At 45.0% G+C, this 18439-nt stretch overlaps 2 protein-coding genes across 7 annotated transcripts in view; one reads left to right on the forward strand and one right to left on the reverse strand.

Moving 5' to 3' along the window:
* Nucleotides 1-18439, reverse strand: part of RECQL5 (RecQ like helicase 5) — a 38481-nt gene that overhangs the window by 11410 nt on the left and 8632 nt on the right. The window lies entirely within an intron of this gene.
* Nucleotides 450-17168, forward strand: SMIM5 (small integral membrane protein 5). Of its 2 annotated transcripts, XM_069032656.1 has the most exons (5): nt 451-1174; nt 7559-7699; nt 9780-9933; nt 11323-15214; nt 16473-17168. In XM_069032656.1, the coding sequence occupies exons 3-4, from the start codon at nt 9807-9809 to the stop codon at nt 11442-11444; spliced, it is 249 nt and encodes an 82-aa protein (XP_068888757.1). In that variant the 5' UTR covers nt 451-1174; nt 7559-7699; nt 9780-9806; the 3' UTR covers nt 11445-15214; nt 16473-17168. The 2 variants fall into 2 exon arrangements, with proteins under 2 accessions (XP_068888758.1, XP_068888757.1); XM_069032657.1 differs by lacking the exon at nt 7559-7699 and having other exon boundaries at nt 450-1174.

Consider the following 18439-nt stretch of genomic DNA (forward strand, 5'->3'; position numbering starts at 1 on the left):
TTTTGTCCATGGCAATACATTCCAGGAAAGTGCTAAACTGACCACACAGATGCCTGCACCTGTGTCGTTCTGGTAGTCCTTGTTTTTATTCACCATGTAAACCAGGAGCCCTATTCCTACAATTAGGAGAAGCAGATGGACAGCCAGAGAAGAAGCAGTCACATATCCCAAAAGAAGCTCTGCCTCTCCCAAAAAAACACCAGAAAAAAGCATTCCCTTGTAGAAGTCAAAGGATATATAGTCTCATCAGAAATGCTCCCTGAAATAAACAACTCAGCAAGTCTTGGAATAATGTGAAGTGAAAGGGTTAAAAAAGATAAAAATCATATGAGGGCAAATTAGTTATGCAGTCATCAAGCAAAAGGCACTTAATGAACTTTGTCAAATAGAAGAGCAAGTCATGAGGTTGATGAGAACTTCTAATTTTGCACCTCTCTGAAGGACTGTTCCTTTCAGCATCACCTGAAAGCTTCACCCTCTGAGACAAGACAGTGACAGTCAGCTGTCCCCAGACCACAAGAATCGAAAAGCTCAGCATCAAGAGAGTAAATGACTTGGCCAAGGGCATGGAGCAAATTCACCACCCCAGCATCAAATTCACCGTCCCAGCATTGTCCCTGCTGCCCTGTCAGTGGCAGGTCTCTCTTACAGTGCTGCACTGTCCTTGGGAGTTCTTGCTCTGCCCCTTCAATGAACACAAGAGAAAAGCTCCTTCCCCCGGGAGTCGGAAGGAAACTGTGCAGCATAAAGGAAAGTTCCTTGCCCCAAACTATCGCAGGGAGGGAATCGATTCAAGTCTCACTCCAGAAAAAGCCGTCATTAAAAGGTAAAGAAGAAACTCGTCTCTCGGAGGAGATGCACAGAGGAAGCCAGCAACAAGTGCCGGCCCTTGGGCGCCCCGGGGAGCTGGCACCGGCTCTGGCTCAGCTTGCTGCGGCTCCTCTCCCTCCCTCTTTGGCACACATGTAACACGAAACTTCGCATCTCCAGGACAACCAGCAACAAAAAAAAAAAAAAAAAAAAAAAAAGGCAGAGACAACAGCTGGCTGTCAGCAGCGGAGCAGAGAGGAGCCGAGCGAGCAGCGAGCCGCAAGCCAGGATGAGGGGAGAGATGACGTGAAAGTTTAAGAAGACGGAAAGAAAAACAAGAGGAGAAGAAGGACTCGCGGTCGGGGTAAGGCTGAGCGGTCGCTGCTGTTCGGTCAAGCGCGGCACCCTCCGCTGCTTAGCGAGGGGCTGGAGCCTGGGGAGCTCCACTGCTCGGTCAGCCATGGAGCAGAGCTTGGGAGGCGGAATTTGCTTGCCAGGGACACCGAGGAGCGAAGGTGGCAGGAGAAAAGCTTTTAATGGGATTGCGGAGAGCTGCGCTGCAGCCGCCCTGTAACAAAAGGAGCAGCCTGCGGTGCGCCGAGCCCGAGCGGGACTCAGCAACTCCTCTGCCGGCGACAAAGGCCGGCTGCTCGGGTTTCTGTGCTCTTACAGAATGTATGTCCTGATAAGCTGGTGACCTGATACAGAAATAGTCGGTGCGGACAAGGCAGCTGGGTCCGAGGTTGTGCGTGCCTCTAGAGAGGAACTGGCAGCGCAGGCAGGCGCGTGTGAAACCCGACGGGTGCCAGCCACAGCTTTTCCCCGGAGCTCCTCCCAGCTGCAGCCAAGTTTTATCCCCCAAATCCTGAAGCAGAGAACTTAGAAAACAATCCCTGGTTGGGGAACTAGCACACTGTGCAAGTTAAGCATCTGTGTCCAATAGAAATAAACGCAAAGATTTTACACAGTTTCTAATGAGAACATTTTAAAAAGAATTCAGCCAGTGTATCAGGCACAGATGCTGGTTTAGTGTTCAAAGCAGCATGAGAACCCACTGCTCTGAGAGGCACGTTCATGCACATACACAGCTTATGGTTTACAGTAACCAGACCTTCAAGTTTGAATGCAGTGAGAAGAGAAGGAAAGGATCCCCTAAATACATGAAGTTATACAACATAGAATCATTTAGGTTGAAAAAGACATTTCAGGTCATTGAGTCCAAGCTTTGGTTTTACAGAGGTGTCCCACAGCCCATGCTCCCATCTCTGTTCTGCTGTTGGGTATGGGAAGAGGTGCTGGTAATGGAGACTGGCCATATAAATCCCCATTTTCTGCCAACTGAAGCTGATTTCTCTGTTTGGAAGCTGTTGCAGCTCCCAGCACTGAGCTGGGACCCCTCAGCCTCTTCCAGGAGGCACATAGGCAAAGCCATTTACAAACAGGACCAGAGAGCCAATTCCCACAGAAAGAGGTCTTCCCAATCCTACACATGCCTGTAGGGAGGAATGTTAAGGATCAGGTATTTCCACTTCTCTCCATTTCCATTAACGAGGAATGGAGGGCAGGTCTTTCTGACCTAAGTGTTGTACAAACATGGAATTGGAGCTGCCTGAGTGAGGAGATGTAGTAGTTTAGACCCACATGCCTCCAGCCTGACCGACCCTAAGGCTCAAGGGGATGGACGGATGCTTCCACCCTGCTAATGGAGAGTCTCTGTAGGTTGGCTGTTGCAGTTAAGATAGTTTCTTAAATAAAGCATGTGAGAAAACAAAGTTTAGGGAAACAACAAAAAAAAAAAGTAAGGAGGGAGGAGTGAGGGGAGAAGGGCAGGGGAGGGAAGGAGGTAGAGAAACATGCCAAGTTTTCCTGGCCAAAAGAAAATCTTAATGGGTTTGGCTGGGGGCTTGTCCAGCCACAGCCGTGCTGTTTGTGTGTGGGGGGAGAGGCACAGCAATGTGAAACACGTGTCTGGATAAAAGCAGCAGGACATGGCTTGTGTTACAGCTGTCACAGTGCAGCCTGACTGCAACCAACAGTGGTTGTGGGAGTGGAGGTACGAAATAATCCAAGTTTGATAGAGTGGCTCCTCTCTGTAAGACAACCCCTGATCACAGAGCCTGCAGTGGGCCAGAGTCACCCACTGGACAACAGGGACTGGGAGAGAGCTGGGTGGGGGGAGCAGGACCCACCCCACACCTCCATGCAGGCTCTCCCCACTACCCCACGCAGCCACTGATGAGGTTCCAAACAATTCCTCCTGAGGCAGCAGCTGCTGCTGCAGCTTTTGGTTTTGAGTTCCTACACTCCAGTGGCACCTTTACTAGGATTAGTCCAAGATATTTCAAGAAACTCAAAAATGCATGTAATTTATGAGACCTGTAGATGTGAGATCAAGGACAAGGCACAGAGGTGTTAAAAGGTGGAGGAGTTTCCAGCACTCTCAGAGCCTCCAGATGCTGGACCTCAAACACCAACTACTGACAGATCCCACTACGTTTGTGAAGTCACTACAAGGCTTTCACAGGCACACAGCTGCCTCTCAGTCAGCTTCCTGGGAAATGGACATTTTGCTAATATTAGAATAGACTTTCAGGCTAGATTCAAGCATCACCAATCCTAAAAAAAGTTATCTTGTAGAAAAGCTATAGGTTTATTTTTAAAATTGACCTTTTCATTTCATTGGATGGCTCAGTGTTTTGGTTTCCCCACTTGAAAAATTCCTAGTAGCGAGGAATTATCTCGTGGGGTTTTGTGAACGTGTTTGTGGGATGGACTGGAGACAACCAGGGTGATCAGTAGAGGTGTAAAGACTCCCACCTCAGTGCCCCAGTGGGTACCTCTGCTACTGAAACTGGGAATTCAGTGCCTTTTTATATTAATCTAATATTTGGTTGTAGGGAAGAGAAGGCACATTGACAGTGCTGCCTCAAAACCCATCTCCAAATAGAGTGTGGTGGAGATGACAGGGTATTCCAGCCAAAGGGTGACCCAGGCAGGGCAGCTTTATAATCTTAGGAATGTGTGGCCTTCTGTTCCAAACCAACTGACAAAGTCCAAGCTTTTCTCCCATGGCATTGAGCTACAATTTACCCCAGTGTGGGTGTGTGCTGTTAAAGGGCTGAATTCTCTTGATACTGGAAACTATTTTCATCTGCTTGGGAATGAATTATAGGTCTGTCTGGCTCTGTGCACTCCTGTTTTAGGAAAAATGAGCTTGTCTGAACTATAGTTAAGATTCACATGGCTGGTCAACTACAGTCATGGCAGCAAACACTGCATTAACAATGATGAGGGAAAAAACCATGCACTGATAATACAACTGCATTTCTATGGCCCTTTTCATCTCAGCAGTACACTAAAAGCTTGGAACAATAAACAATCATGCAGGAATTATGACACGTTATGCCAAAATGCATCCAAACTGTAGGCACACCTAGCAACCCAGCATTGTTTGAGAACAGGAAGCACTGCAAACCTTATCCATATAAAATCAGAAGGACATTTCAGGGATCAAGAACAAAGCTGGTATGTTTTGAAAGTGGCCAAGCCTTCATGTTCTTTAGAAAGTGGCCAAGTACAGTCAGAGCTTATTTTAGAGTTTTAGACCAGAATAAAAAGCATCCCCTCCCCTTTGGCTGCTCAGCACCCTCCTTTCATGAGGCTGGGCTTGCCTTCTAAGATTTCCTACCAGATAAGCCCCCACAATCCATACAGGTACCCATCCCTGTACAGGTCTGATTTCAACCAACTTACTGGACTTGCCTGAGTAAGAACAGCACAACATTTGCTTTGCAGAGCCACAGTCTTAGGAAAAAGCCAAGGTTGCAATGAGAAAGTTGCCCTGGCATTCTACTTGATGGGAACATCAGGAAGGTTCTACTTGATAAGGTCTCTGGACCACTCTTGCTGTGGGCAGTGGGCAGTGGAGGAGAGCCAACTCATCATCACTGGGACTTGCTGCATTAGGACTAGAGGCATTGGCAGCTTCTCGTTATCCCCAAAACTCCCCCCTCCAAAGCTTTATCTCCACTTTTAGGTTACTAGAGCAACAAACCCATGCAAGCACAGTAAAACCAATGGATCAGGATCATGACAAGAACAACATGAGGAGCATGGTTGGGTCAGGAGCAAACAAGAGCGGAAACCACACTTCCATCTACATCCATCCTAAAGGGGCTCAGTGAACAAAGTGTAAGAAGTACTGAGCAAAGCAATGGCCAGTTCAGTTTGTAACTGCAGCAAAACCAGGGACTTGTAGCCTTTCTATCTAAAGATTGCCAGGCATGCTGGAAACTTGGACACACAACAATTAACAAACAAAGCTCTGATGTGGGTCCGTGTTCCGCTGTCTTGCAGAGATGAAGTCACCCAGCAGTGGGATGTGATGACTTATCCAAAGTCACACAACCAGGGAGCATCACCAGCAGGCCAGAGAGACTGCCTGTATTTACTAACTTCCAGTCCTGGGGCTAAACCACAAACTTAAATTCATCCTTTTGCACTAAAAAAGGCTGCTCAAATACCCCTACGGTTATGAGTAAACAAGTGTCTCATTCTCAGCAGTAAATTTCAGCTCACCCACTCCCTACAGTTCACCTTTGGATGCAGCTGTGTCCACACACAGATCAGGACAGACCAAAAAACCCTGAGCAACGTAGAGCAATTCCAAAAGACTCACAGCAGCCTCACCAGCTTAAGGCAGACAGAGGGATATCAGACCCCACTGTACACAGCTCTTTTTCTTGGAAAAAGAAGCCTCCACATGCAGCCAGTTCACAGCAAAAAGGAACCTTGATGGAGGCTTTTCTCTTGAATGTCTAGATTGAAGCTTTTTAATGGCTTTATTCTCCAAAGGGCTGAGCAGCCAACTTCTTTGAGTGCTTCAGTATGGCAAGAGTCCATCAAAACAACTCAGGAAGATAATTTCAGTGCTATTATGGCAATTTTCACAGCTTTCTTCAGTGGGCACAGCAAGATGAATCTGCATTAGTGCTTTCTGGGAATCTAAATCTATGTAAGTCCTAAACACAGGACATGCACTTTGGTTTTACAGGGTCATGTAATCCTTGCAGCTGAGCAGCACACCAGCAGCAGTTTGCCATTCCCCTGCATCATTTCTGTGCTCTGTCCTTTCAACCAAGGCTAACAACTCATGGCACATGGCAGAATTCATCAAAACCAGATAAACCCAAATTAAATTACTTGTTTTATTACTTTCCCTGCCGGGCCTTGCAACATAAAGGAGGGCAGAAAGGTTTGATGATCTAGTTCCACTGGCATCACTGATTAGATGAGTTATTTCTTAAATCAAAACCATGAATTTCAGGCTGCCACCCTATCCCAGCAGGATGTCACAAATTGCCTGTCACAAGATATTGTGTTACTTTCTTTTCTATGTGAGATTCTTATCTTGCCTCTCCTCATCTGATTTTCACTCCATGTGAGCTCTAACTACAGCTGTGGAGCAGAATTTCCTGACATCAGTGTGACAATGTGTTACGAAGACCACATTGCACTGTGGTCATTCCGGATTTTCCATAACACGGATGAGTTCCATCAGCTTTGCTGCCCTACAGCCAAGTCTCCTCTGCTCTGGAGGGCTCCCATCCTCAGTGGGTGAAGTTTTGAGGAAGGACAATGATGAGCAAGGAGAAATTCCCAATTGAGGAAAATGCTGACAGACAATTACGTTTGCTCCAAACCATTGAGAATCTCTGAGGTACTAACTTGAGTGGCTCTAAAACAGCACTCCAGCCCTAGAAAGTAAATTGTCAGTTAAGTCCCACAACCTTAAGTTTCAAAACTCTTAAGACTTGCCTGTGTTAATAATAATCATCACAGCTACTGCTTCAGCTGAATATCCTGCACCACCTGGCCTTTCCTACTGTTGGTGACTGGAAGCTTATTTGAACACAACATAATAAACCAAAAGGAATTAATTCTCACAGCTCCACTCTGTTATGTAATTAATGTCATCACCTTTGTGTTGTACATGAGGCAGATGCACAAGACAACTGGTTTAAATCACACAGCACTATCCTTACCCTTGTGCTAATCTCAAGTGTAAAATCTTGGTTCCTGAAATCAATTGGGAAAAGGTCACATCAAAACTAGTCCTGAACAAAGATTTTACATCACAAGTAGAATGGAACATACAGAAGTCCATGAAAGTAACTGGCTTTCTTGGGGGAAATCTTTTTTTCTTTAAGAATTATTTTATTCTTCACCCTTTTGCCTCGCTGCAGAAGCAGAAATCCCAAAGCAGAGAGCTCTTGGAAGCACCAGAAACTGCAGTCAAGCAGAAAAACATTTGCTTCCTCACGGGTAGGTTGGAGACTGCACCACCACCATCAAACTTTGTCCCTGATGTAGTTCAGACCAAGGTAAACAAGCAACATTCCTTGCAAGTTTTAGAATAAAAACTCCTTCACTTAGCTCCAGATCAGGTACCATGGGCAGAGAGGAATGTCCAATACAGAGACAGGCTTTACCATTTTAGACTAAGCACTTTGCTAATCCACATGGAGTTCTACAATCTTGATCAGTAATTTTACACTGTATAAACAAAACTTCACAAGCCTGGCTCTTATACCTGTTGCTTCTGGTGCAGCCCAGAGCGTGGCATGGAAGTTTACAGCAAATTCCTTATGAGGAGAACTTCTGGACAGGCAGAAACACCTCCAAAGGGAACAAACATTTTTACAATGTTAGAGCCAGAAATTTTATTTTTTTAATTTTTTTCTTCTAGAGCCAAGAACAGAAAACACAAATCACTTCACCTCTGCCTCCTCCACTGTCTCTTGGAATGGAAACAAAATTGAAAACCTGCTGACACAGAATCCCACAGCACTAAGGATAAAGCAGCCGTTTCTCGAGCAGCTCACTCAGGGTATGCAATCATCTGGAAAGAAGTATTTAACCCTAGTCTCAAAAGTGACCTTTTCAGGTCAAAAGACCACAGCTCTGCCTCCTTCCTGAGTTGCACAGCGATCTTTCTGTAGATGCAGATTTTCCATCCACCCCCATTTCTAAGAAACCAGCTGGTTCCGATTTTTATTCCTTAGCTTGGATTTAAAAGAACAAAGAAAACCCTTTTTGAATTGCATAAACATACAAAACTAATTTAACTTGGCACTGCAGTATTTAAGCCCAGCATGCAAAGAAACAGCCAAGGTTTCTCTGTCCTCAGTGTGTTTAGAAAAACTGAACTCCAAGCATCCATTTGTTTGAGTAACCAAGCCAGATGTGCAATAAGGAACAAGCTGGTTTGTTCTGGAAGTGCTGTCCTGGTCACTTGGCTTTGTGTTATCACCAAGATCAGGATATTAAATTGCAGTGTTCGAGTCCCAAAACCCAGTGCTGACTGTTACAACACACACAAACCAGTTCATTTTGATACAATAATGAACTAAGAGTTATAACCCATTCAAGTGTTGACCTGTCCAAACACTTGTTTTAGGTGGAACTATGGCTATTTCTCAAAAATATCGAATTCCAGTTCCTGATTGAAGCCAAATTTGAACATCCATAGGTCTCATGCCAGCTAGTTTGTTGCAATACCTCCCAAAATCTTGCTCATGGGGTAGAAGAACAGCAAATATTGGTGACAAAACTGAGGCACTTAACTTTAGCAAGACTAATAATATTTTCAGTAACAACAGATGATCATTCTGAGAATAAAGGCGGCCTAAGATTATTGAGCAGGGCAGGAGGGATTAACTCCACAAGGGAGATATCTCCCTGGCAGATCCAGGGGCTTTTGCTTTGCTCATCATCAGCAGTGATGGCTGGAATCCACTGTTCAATTCATATATTGCTCTGTGGCTTAAAAGAAAAATATTCTACATTTAGCTTTCTTTATAAATTTGCATTCATCTGTAAGGACTTGAAAAGCATCCAGCTGTCCCTAATGAATGCAGACTTTAACTTTTAGTATCACATACTGATGCCATGATGATTTTTGTCTTTTCTTTTATACCCGTTATACCTTTTTACAACTTCTGTGTTCTTAGTGCTTTTTGCCTACATTCTTGGACTTGTTTGTTCAGCTTGGAGACTCAACATTTTAGAAGCTTCATAGGTAGGGGTTAGTGTGCCCCAGACACCAAGGTCCTCTCCAGAACACATTCTGTAAACTAAGATAGAACCATCCAGGGGAAGGCTCCCTGGGGAGGGGGGCTCATTCCAGCCTCTCATTGGGGAATCTTTGATAGATCTGCTAATTAGTAAAACCTATAATGTTATACCAGAACTTTTGGGAGAGTGGGCATTGCAGTGTGCATTGAGGTGCATTTGACCTGGATGTGGTGCACCTAAGGACCCTTAAAATAAATACCAAGGTAAAATCCCTTTTTCCCTTCTAACCGTGTTTGACTCTTGATTTTAAGACCAGGAAAAGGCATCAATACAGTAAAACTGGTTAATAAAACATTATTAATGGTATTGTACTGATGTGTTGAAGTAAATGCCTTTGCTTTTGAAGGGGAGTTCTGTAGCTCAAAGTGCAAGAAGCCTTCAAGGGAGTCTACCTTGTGTTACTCAGTAAGAACTGAAAACTATGTACAGTGGAGTTCAGCATTCGGAATTCAGGTTGAGTTAGAACTGCATTTGTTTCTGGAAGGACAAGTTAGCACAACTGGAAAAAAAAGTACTTTGATTGGGTGAAAGCCAAGGGCAGGCACTGTCCAGCCCAACTCTGTGCCTGCTGAAGAAAGTGTCCTTGTAGGAGAAACACCGTTTGGACTTTGCTTAACAGTGCAGTTGACAAAAACACCCTCGAAGCTGGATTTTGAAATTAAAACAGTGCCAGAACACGTAGACAATTAATAGTCCTCCACCTTAGCTACTGGGAACAAGGACTGAGACCAGATAAACTTGTTTTCCTTGTGATCACCAGCTGTATAAGAAGGCTGGCAGCTCCCTAGTATTAGTCAGTGAAAAGGTTTATTCTCTATTTGGTTCTCCTGCAGCATAAAGCCTGGAGAGGTTGTGACAGAATGTCTTCTGAAAGCTTTCTGAAGGAAATACAAGCCATTGGTGAGAAGTTTCTCCTTAAGCTCCAGAAACTGCCCAAGGCTGATCCAGTGGAGATTGCCAGCTTTTCTGTGGTTCTTCTGTTTATTGGTGAGTTTGTGGGGGGAGGCCAAAGGGTGTCAGAATTTCTCTCCTCTCCTACGGGGGCATCTTGCTCCACAGTCTTTGTAGGTGGGTTGGTGGTGTTGGCTGTTGTTTTCTAGGCTGTGCTCTGAGGGCCAGGTTAATTCCTAGGTAATTTTTTAACACTCAACATTTACCTCTACATGGATGTAGGGCATGACAGGCAACAGTACAGCTTTCCCCAAAGCTCCCATTTTAAACCTTAGTTAAATCAGCAATATTTTAACCAACCCAGAGCTGCTGTAATGTTTTGATGCATAGGACATAGTTTATGACAAATGGTATTAGAGCATCTCCCTACCACAGAAGAAACTTAAGAGAGACTCTGAGTGTCATTCCTGTATTGGTTCAGTGGAAGCCAATATGCTTCAGATGAGCCTGTTTATTCTCCTCTGGTAATGGCAAGATCCCTCCTGCTGCTCTGTGTGGGGATGGCATGGAAGGAATAACAGAGAACTGCTGGATCAAGGGGGATGAAGTTTGTTTATACAATGGCAAAACAAGCAGGAAGGAAGACAGGCACTGCTCCTCAAAGACAGTGTTTGCTCCTGGCCAAAAGGAAGGGTGTGTATCCAGCTGGACACTCCTCCCCGGGCTGGAATTCACAAAGTCACACCTGCTGCTTTAATTGGTTCATCCCTACAGCTGATTCCCCACAGGTCTGGTTACCTGGCAGCCCAGGTCCAGGCTTTAAAGGAACACATGCACATAGAGAGCCATGCTCACACTCTGACATGTTTTGCAGGATTAAACATGTCATCCTTTTCAACTCCAGATAAACTAACACATCCCTGTCAACACCAACCATCCTGGCTAGGGTAGAGAACAGTAAGTTAGCCCACTACTCTGTGAAACAAACCCCTGCATTTGAAGTACCTTATTTTTTCAAGCTAAATACAGAAGAGTAAAGCCAACCCAGTAATGAGTCTCTATGCTTAAAGAGTCTGCTGCACTCACTCTTCAGAAATACAACTGCCAGTTTGAGTAATCAAAATCCCTCAAGTTGCTTTGGGGAGAGCTGGATTTTCATCCATTTCAGGCACATAGCTGTGCTTAGGTACTGCATGTCAGCTCCCAAACAAGAGCCCATTAAGTGGGTAAAGAAACCCTCACACAGTTTGGTATGTAGCTTTTAAGGTCTTGAAATGCCTGGCAATGATTGTCCAGATTAAATGGAAAACCAATACAAAGGAGCAGGAACTTAGGAGGAGGAAGGTGGGGATATAGGCCAAAAAAAATTCTCAAGAAACCAGGTTTTGCTCATTTTCCTGCTCACCAAACAACTTGGAGACATAGGGTTACTCTGCAGGGATTGCTCCTATGCTGTGAAGCAATGTCCTTTGTTTTTCTTCCCAGTTACTGTGCTGGTGCTCACAGTCATTGCCTGCAGTTGCTGCTGCTACAGCTGCTGTGGCTGTGATGGACGCCCTGACCCCAGACACAAGAAGAGCCAAGTCCGCCCAGCTGCCCGTTCATGAAGTGACACAGCCTGCTGTCAAGGACATGCATGGACATCATGATTCAAGGACATGCATGGACATCATGATTCAGTGCTATGGGAATGACTTTCCACGCTAGCCCACTGAAAATGGCAATAACTATATCAATTAACATGACTCAGAGGACCAGAAATCACAGCGTGGAATTCCTTCTCTCTGTGACAGCCACTATTGTGACCAGAAAGGTAAAGCTCCTTTGCCATCACTGTTTCCCTCTTCTGGGCAGGTGTGGGGTGGGAGGGCATGGACACAGATTGCTGAGAAAAGACACAGCTTTCCCAAAGACAGCTGAGGATCTCCTCTGGGACACAGAGCCATGGAGCAAAGCAGAGGACACACACACAGCCACACACGAGGCACTGCCTGCTCTCCTCACCAGTGGCTAATCCAGAAGGATGGTGCTGGGCATTAGCAAAACCCACTGACACCACTGGGACATCCAATTGCTCAGGTCATCGTGGATCAAGGCCAAACCTGCTGCAGGAGACACGTTTAGCTGAGTTATCTGCTGAAAACAACAAATGGTGGACCTTCTGATCCAGGTGTGCCAGCTGAGACTCTGAGTACAGCTGGTAACAATTGCCCCATGGTCATTTCATTGGTGATACAATGATGGGAAATTGCCAAAGAAAAAACCAGATCATGTGGAATACTCTTTGTTAACAGAAAGATGAAGGCAAAAGGGAAAAGCTCACCAATCCTATGGCTCATTTTGACCATTCTCTGCTCAACATGCTCCCTCTCCACCCCCTGTGGTTCTACTCTTCTTCTTATTGCAGATGCATGGTTCTTGCAGAGCATGGGAGCTCCAGGAGATTAACAAATCCCTATCCTTACTTGAGTGCCTGACTCCCTGCACTGTGTGCAGTTTATTTTAGTGGACATGAACATGATGCCAGGGGTGTGTTTATGAGCATGCACAGAGGCATTTCAGAGGAGTGACACGTGATGGCAACCATCACTTCAGGGTACGTGTGCAGCAGCTGACAGTGGGCACAGTGACAGAGCAGAGCCAAGAATGGGCTGTTAGGCTGGAGTTAACAAGTGCAAATAAATCCCTTTTCCATGCTGCAGCCACTGTGTATGTTTGGTTTACACTCTGGTGAACTTCCGAAAGGGATTTATGGGTGTACAAGGCTGTGGCACAGGCTGAGACTTCCACAACTGGCACAGCACAAGAAGGCCACGATTCTGCACTAATCTCTGAACCACTCTACACTTGGGGTGTTTCAGCCCCAAATGGGAGACCAACCCCCTTTGTGAGAAGGTGTAAAAAATTACATGCATATAGAGAAGTCATCTTCTGCCTCTGTACCCCAACTAAGTGTGTGTACCAAAGCCAACACCTAGCTAGGGAGAACAGAATCATCAAGTTTTTAACAGTGGGCTTTAAAATACTCTTTACACTTCAGAAGGTACAGAAAATAAAGAAAACTCTGCAAAGAAATGTATTTTCTCTGTTGCCTGCACCCATATTAGTAAAAGGCACATTACATCAACTTCTTATATATTTAATGCACTTTATTTTTTGCCAACAAACTGGATCTAGGTATTTGGCATTTTTGTACTGCTGCACATTGGAATATATCTGCAGCCAGAGACATAGTGAATAGTCTAAGAATTGTAAGAAAAATAAAATTCCTGAAACTACCAGTGTTGCTTTTAAATTAATAAAAAGAAAAACTTTCCAGTAGAAAATGAGGATGTTCCTTACAAAATAAATGTTTGAGACCCAACTTGACAACTGCCAAGAGCAGACTGCACTAGCACGAGCTACTGCATGCACAGTTACACTGAGACTAACAAAGTGCTGGTTTTTATTAGGCTGTCCCAAAGCTTTCACTGCCAACCAGCATGTTAGGGGGAAACAGTCTCAAGCACAGCATCAATTTAAACATTCAGAGGTGCATCACACCAACCTCCTGTCAGATAAGTCTTTGCTCATTTCATTCACAAACAAGTGGCAATCAAAGTGACTTCAGAAGCCTCAGAACCTCTTTTGCAGGAGACAGACTCAACACATGTTTTTGTATCTAGATTAAGTCACGAGACCTGGGGAAGAACAGAGCTCACTTTCCAGGCTTGTGCTAGACAGTGCCAGCTCCAGACATTAACAGCATCCCATTGAGAGCTGTTCCAGCAGCACGGAGCCAGCCTGTGCTAAGACAGGGGGAAGCTTTGCAGGCTGGACACACACCAAGGGCTGACAGGTTGCTATCACTGGGAGCAAGCTGCCAGGCCTTATCTCAACAGGAAAAGCCACAAATGCATGTTTCCCAGTGGTGGTACAAGTTAAACCACTGACAGATACCAGGCAGAGGGACGAGAGAAGTGGCTCCTGTCTTATCTCGGCCACTGCGAGTTCCTGAATTAGGAACAGAATAAACACAGCACTGTTAAAGAAAGGGAAGGAGAGAAAAATAGGCAATCCTAAAAGGATTCAGGTGGCTTTCTGGAGCAGAGGAGCAGCCACCATGTAGAGGGGGCCAATTTCTACACACTTGTCTGGACCTCACAGGCCTAATGTTCTGCTTTGGACTATTTTGTACCATTGCACTTAGCTGGACTATTCCTCCAGCTGGGATTCAGACATGCCAGTTGTTTGCCTGATCTGCTGCTTCCTTGCATGCATTCAGGGTAGCCTGACAGAGGCTAGCAAGTGTCCAGCTTCCTGCAGCTCTTCTCCTTCTGCTGACTATAAACCTGCTGGTCCCTGGGTCCCTGCTCAGCACTCACACAAGCTCTTGTGTTTTGGCTTCAATCAGCACTCAAATATAGGCACCTACAGGGAGCACTAGTGAGGATGGAACCTCTTGTTTCAACCTGCAGAGGGAGATTCAGAAAAGCACAGAGTAAAGCAAGGCTGCTTCTAACACAGCAACTGCCCTTCATATTGGGGAAAGCCTAGGAGGAACTGCACGGGAATACTGTTACTTCAGTTGTGATGATGAAAGTGTTGAAATAGTTTCTTTCCCTGAGGAACCTCAAAGAGCCAGCAAGGCCAGCCCCTCCAGCAGAAGTGGCTGAAGTTCTACTGATGACTTAATGGAATAGCTTCTGTTCTGTAACATTATCCCTCTGGTTTCAAAGTGATTTGCTTGGCTTGTGAAAAATAAGTTTCCTTTTACACACACACAAGGTCTCACATACCCCACTCCTCCTTCTCCCCTCCCTGCTCTCTCCAGCACCATCCCTCTGGTCTTCTCCAGTCAGGTGATAGAGAGTTTTACTGCAGCTCACAGCAGTGCAATGCTCTGGAATGGGTTTATTCACCTGAACTGTCATGATGAATTTTGGACTGCAGGGCAGTCCTGTTTACAGTCTCACTGTAAGTATGGCACTCTCCTACTGGAGCTTGCAACACAGATCAGTCAGGATCCAGGAAACATAGCCCTCTTCCCTCCACCACATCCTGCAGCCTGCCCCAGACAGAGAACACAGTACACCTTTACAAGCACTGCAACAGCTGTAGGAGTGGATAAAGCCATGGAGAGGAAGAAATGTCTGAGGAACAGCTGAATTAGGACTTTTTAGTTGGGTTCAAGGCCTTTAATTTGATTAGATTAGCCACACCTTTGCAGGAAAATCAGCTGTTAATCATTTACTGCAGCCCAAAGAGGCAACTTCCAGGCTACCTCTACAAGTCTCCAGGTACAGCAAGGGGTCCCTTACCACAGGCCAAAATCTCTTGGAGGGGGTGAAGAGAAGGCAACAGAGGAAACATCTACTACAAATCACAACAGCTACAGGTATTTATAAAATGTCATACAGCTGTCCTATTCTGGGAGGTGAACTGCAGTCAGCAAAAGAGACAGGAACTTCCTGGGGTGTGCAGTCCCACAGGATTTCTGCCTTTGGGTCTGTGGAACTCGTATCTAGGCTGCCTCCTTTTTGAAGGCAAAGGAATCCAGAACAGCTTTGATGTCCCGTGTGCCTGTTGGTTAAAGACTGAGCACAGTGATCTGCCATCTACCCAGAAAACAAACCATGACCTCAATATATCTGGCTGCTGAGAAAGAAACAAAAACTTCAGCAAGTGTGAGCTTGTGCTTTGAGTTAAATCCAACCTGCTGAGGATGAAACACTTTACAGGACTAATCCTTTTTCTTAGAGTACTCAGAATACATACATAAGAGGCAGCAAGTCAAACAAATTTTCAAAAATAACCAATATCTCTTCCTGTATTACCTATGCATAGTCATATTTGCAAGAAAGTGTGAGAAATATTCCATCCTTTCCCTTGAGAAGAAAGGAAGCTTTAGTAAACCACAAGATGCTCACGAAGAGATGCTGAATGTTCTTTAGAAAGCTGACAGCCAAGTCATTATTGAAAGTATCAGTGAAAGAGCACGTGAGATCCCAGTTTAAATTATTACTGGACCTCCTTGTGGGAGCAAAATATATGCTTCTATTGCAGAGTAACAGAAACCATTACTAAAGCAAACTCCATTAGCAGGATACCCTTTTTAACATAATTGGACTATTCTAAGCCCTATGGAAGAAACAAGTTGTATGTGATCTTTGCTTATTGCTGGTGGGTTTTTTTGCTTGTTTGTTTTTTAAATAAGTGTTCATTTAATCTCTGTTGTGTTCTCAGAGTTTAAGTCCCCAACTCTCCCTTTTAGAGATCTTTCCAATGGTACCAAGGAATTTCTCCCACTGAATACTTGTCTTTCATGTATAGGCTGTACAGCTGACAAAGAGTTCATATTGAACATGCTGGAGAGACACTGTATTATGAAAAATATTGATAAGCTATGATTAAAATAAATCTCAACTGCCAAAAATCCTGTAGAGACAGAAGCTTTTCCTCTTTACATCTCTATAGATCTGATTGTTAAACTGGCCTCAGCTGTATTTCCTCTGGGTTATGCTCCCATTTCTGTGAAGGGTGACTCTCCTTTTGGAGGGGGATACCCACAGGCACAGGCACCATGCGTACCTGCACTGGTTTTGGGGCATGGAGAGGATACACCAACACCTGACCCTGATGTTGTCTGCCCCCAGCAGGGTGGAAGCCAGCATGTCACAAGAGCAAGAGGCATCCTCAGTTCTGGAAGACCTAAAGAGGCTGATTACAAGAAGTGACTGGGCTCTCGGAGGGCTGGTGGTGATTGGCATCTTCTGTCTTGTTTTTATTGCTCTCATTTTATTTGCTGCTGTCTTTGGGTGCTGCACATCTCCAAGGCACAGACAGGGTGGCTCATAGACAGCAAAGTGGGGACACAAAACTTGGTACAGCTGAGGAAGAACCAGCCTGGGTACAACCCAATTGTGTTGTTCACAGAAAACTCTCATCTCATTCCCTGGGTGGTTATTTCTCCCCATGCAACTTCCATGAATCAAGAGCAACATCCCAATGCCAGCAAGCTGCTCTGCAGGTCACAGCAAACTCAATACATGAGGCTGTCTGGATTCAGGAACTGTGACATTCATCAAACACCAAAGCAAACTCATCTCTGATTTTTATCTTTCAAGCAAAACCACCAACCAGAGGTGGCAAATGGTCAGCCACCACCAAAAACTGATAAAGATGTCTTCTGCTGCTGCAGCTACATGGGTTGGTGGTTTTTTTTTCACCTTGCAAAAGAACAATAGGAAACTCTGACCACTGAAAGCTTGGTCTGAACCCACTCTCTAAAAGCAGCTTATACCATTGTTCTCCTGTCATACTCAGGCCTAAATACACTATGTAAAAACTTGCTTGCCAGTACACAGTCTGTCTTTATTTGTTCTTATTTATAACCTTGCAAGGTCAGAGTTTCAGGTTTGCTTTCACTGTTTGGATAGTGAGCAGACCTGTATGAATTCAATATGTAAAAAAGAAATGCAACGTGGCTTTTCTTTCCATAGCACCTCAGTCTCCTGTAGAGTTATGAGCAGGGAAGCCAGGCAGTGGTGCTGCAAGATGTGACTCTGGGATGCACATCCCATGATACACAGGAGGAAGAACGTATCAAGCTGAGGAAGGGAAGAAAAAGTCTGGGAGGGGTGATTGCTGATTAGGTCAGTGATAGTCCCTTACTCAGATTATTACTTTGAGGGTGGTGAGATACTGGCACAGATTGCCCAGAGAAGTTATGGATGTCCTATCCCTGGAAGGCCAGGTTGGATGGGGCTTGGAGCAACCTGGCCTGGGGGAAAGTGTCCCTGTCCATGGCAGGAGGTTGAACTAGGTTGTCTTTAAGGTCCCTTCCAACCCAAACCATTCTATGATTGTACAAACCCCAGCCACAACAGCCATCTATGAGCTGGGAACACACCTCAGAAGGAGCAGAGCTGCTTAGACAAGTGGATCAAATTCTTAGAGCAAGAAGCCTCCCAGCAGCTACTTCACAGCATCACCTTGACTTTGGGCAAAGAAGTGCCCCTTCAAGTGCCCCAAGGCTCAGTGTTGTGCTACAGTTCAGTACTAGCAAGATTATCCCATAAACCCAGGATCTGTTTGCCAAACATGACAACGAGGAGAGAACACGCTCACCACGGCACCAGAAAAGCAGCACGTGGTACATTCATGCTGAAAAAGCTGTCCTAGAGCCACGTGTGAAAAATGAAACAAAATGAAGAACTAGTAAGCAAGCCAAACAAAGACCATTTTCAGTTAGTGAACACACACTTGTCTCTTCCTGGCAAAATCATAGCTTTGATGTCTTATCCAGCACAGAACAGCAATTAGTACAATTACAGCATACAGGGCATGAACTAAACCTGAACAAGGCATGTTGTGGTTGCTAGTCTGCATTTAGATTGGGCACATCCATAATTTGAGCCTGCTTCTGAAACATTCTAAACACAATCAGGTCCTTCTAAGGTCAATGAGAATCACAGACACTTTGTAGAGTGGAGACACTGAGATTTAATGTTTCTGTAAATCTAAATCCTTTCATCCCATGGCTTTCTGTTTGTCCCCTTAAGAGAAGAGTGATGTACTGAAGGAGAGAGTCAAAACAAAAGCAAATACAACTAAGTCAGCC

The sequence above is a fragment of the Aphelocoma coerulescens genome, chromosome 18 (genome assembly GCF_041296385.1).
Source record: "Aphelocoma coerulescens isolate FSJ_1873_10779 chromosome 18, UR_Acoe_1.0, whole genome shotgun sequence".
NCBI lineage: Eukaryota > Metazoa > Chordata > Aves > Passeriformes > Corvidae > Aphelocoma > Aphelocoma coerulescens.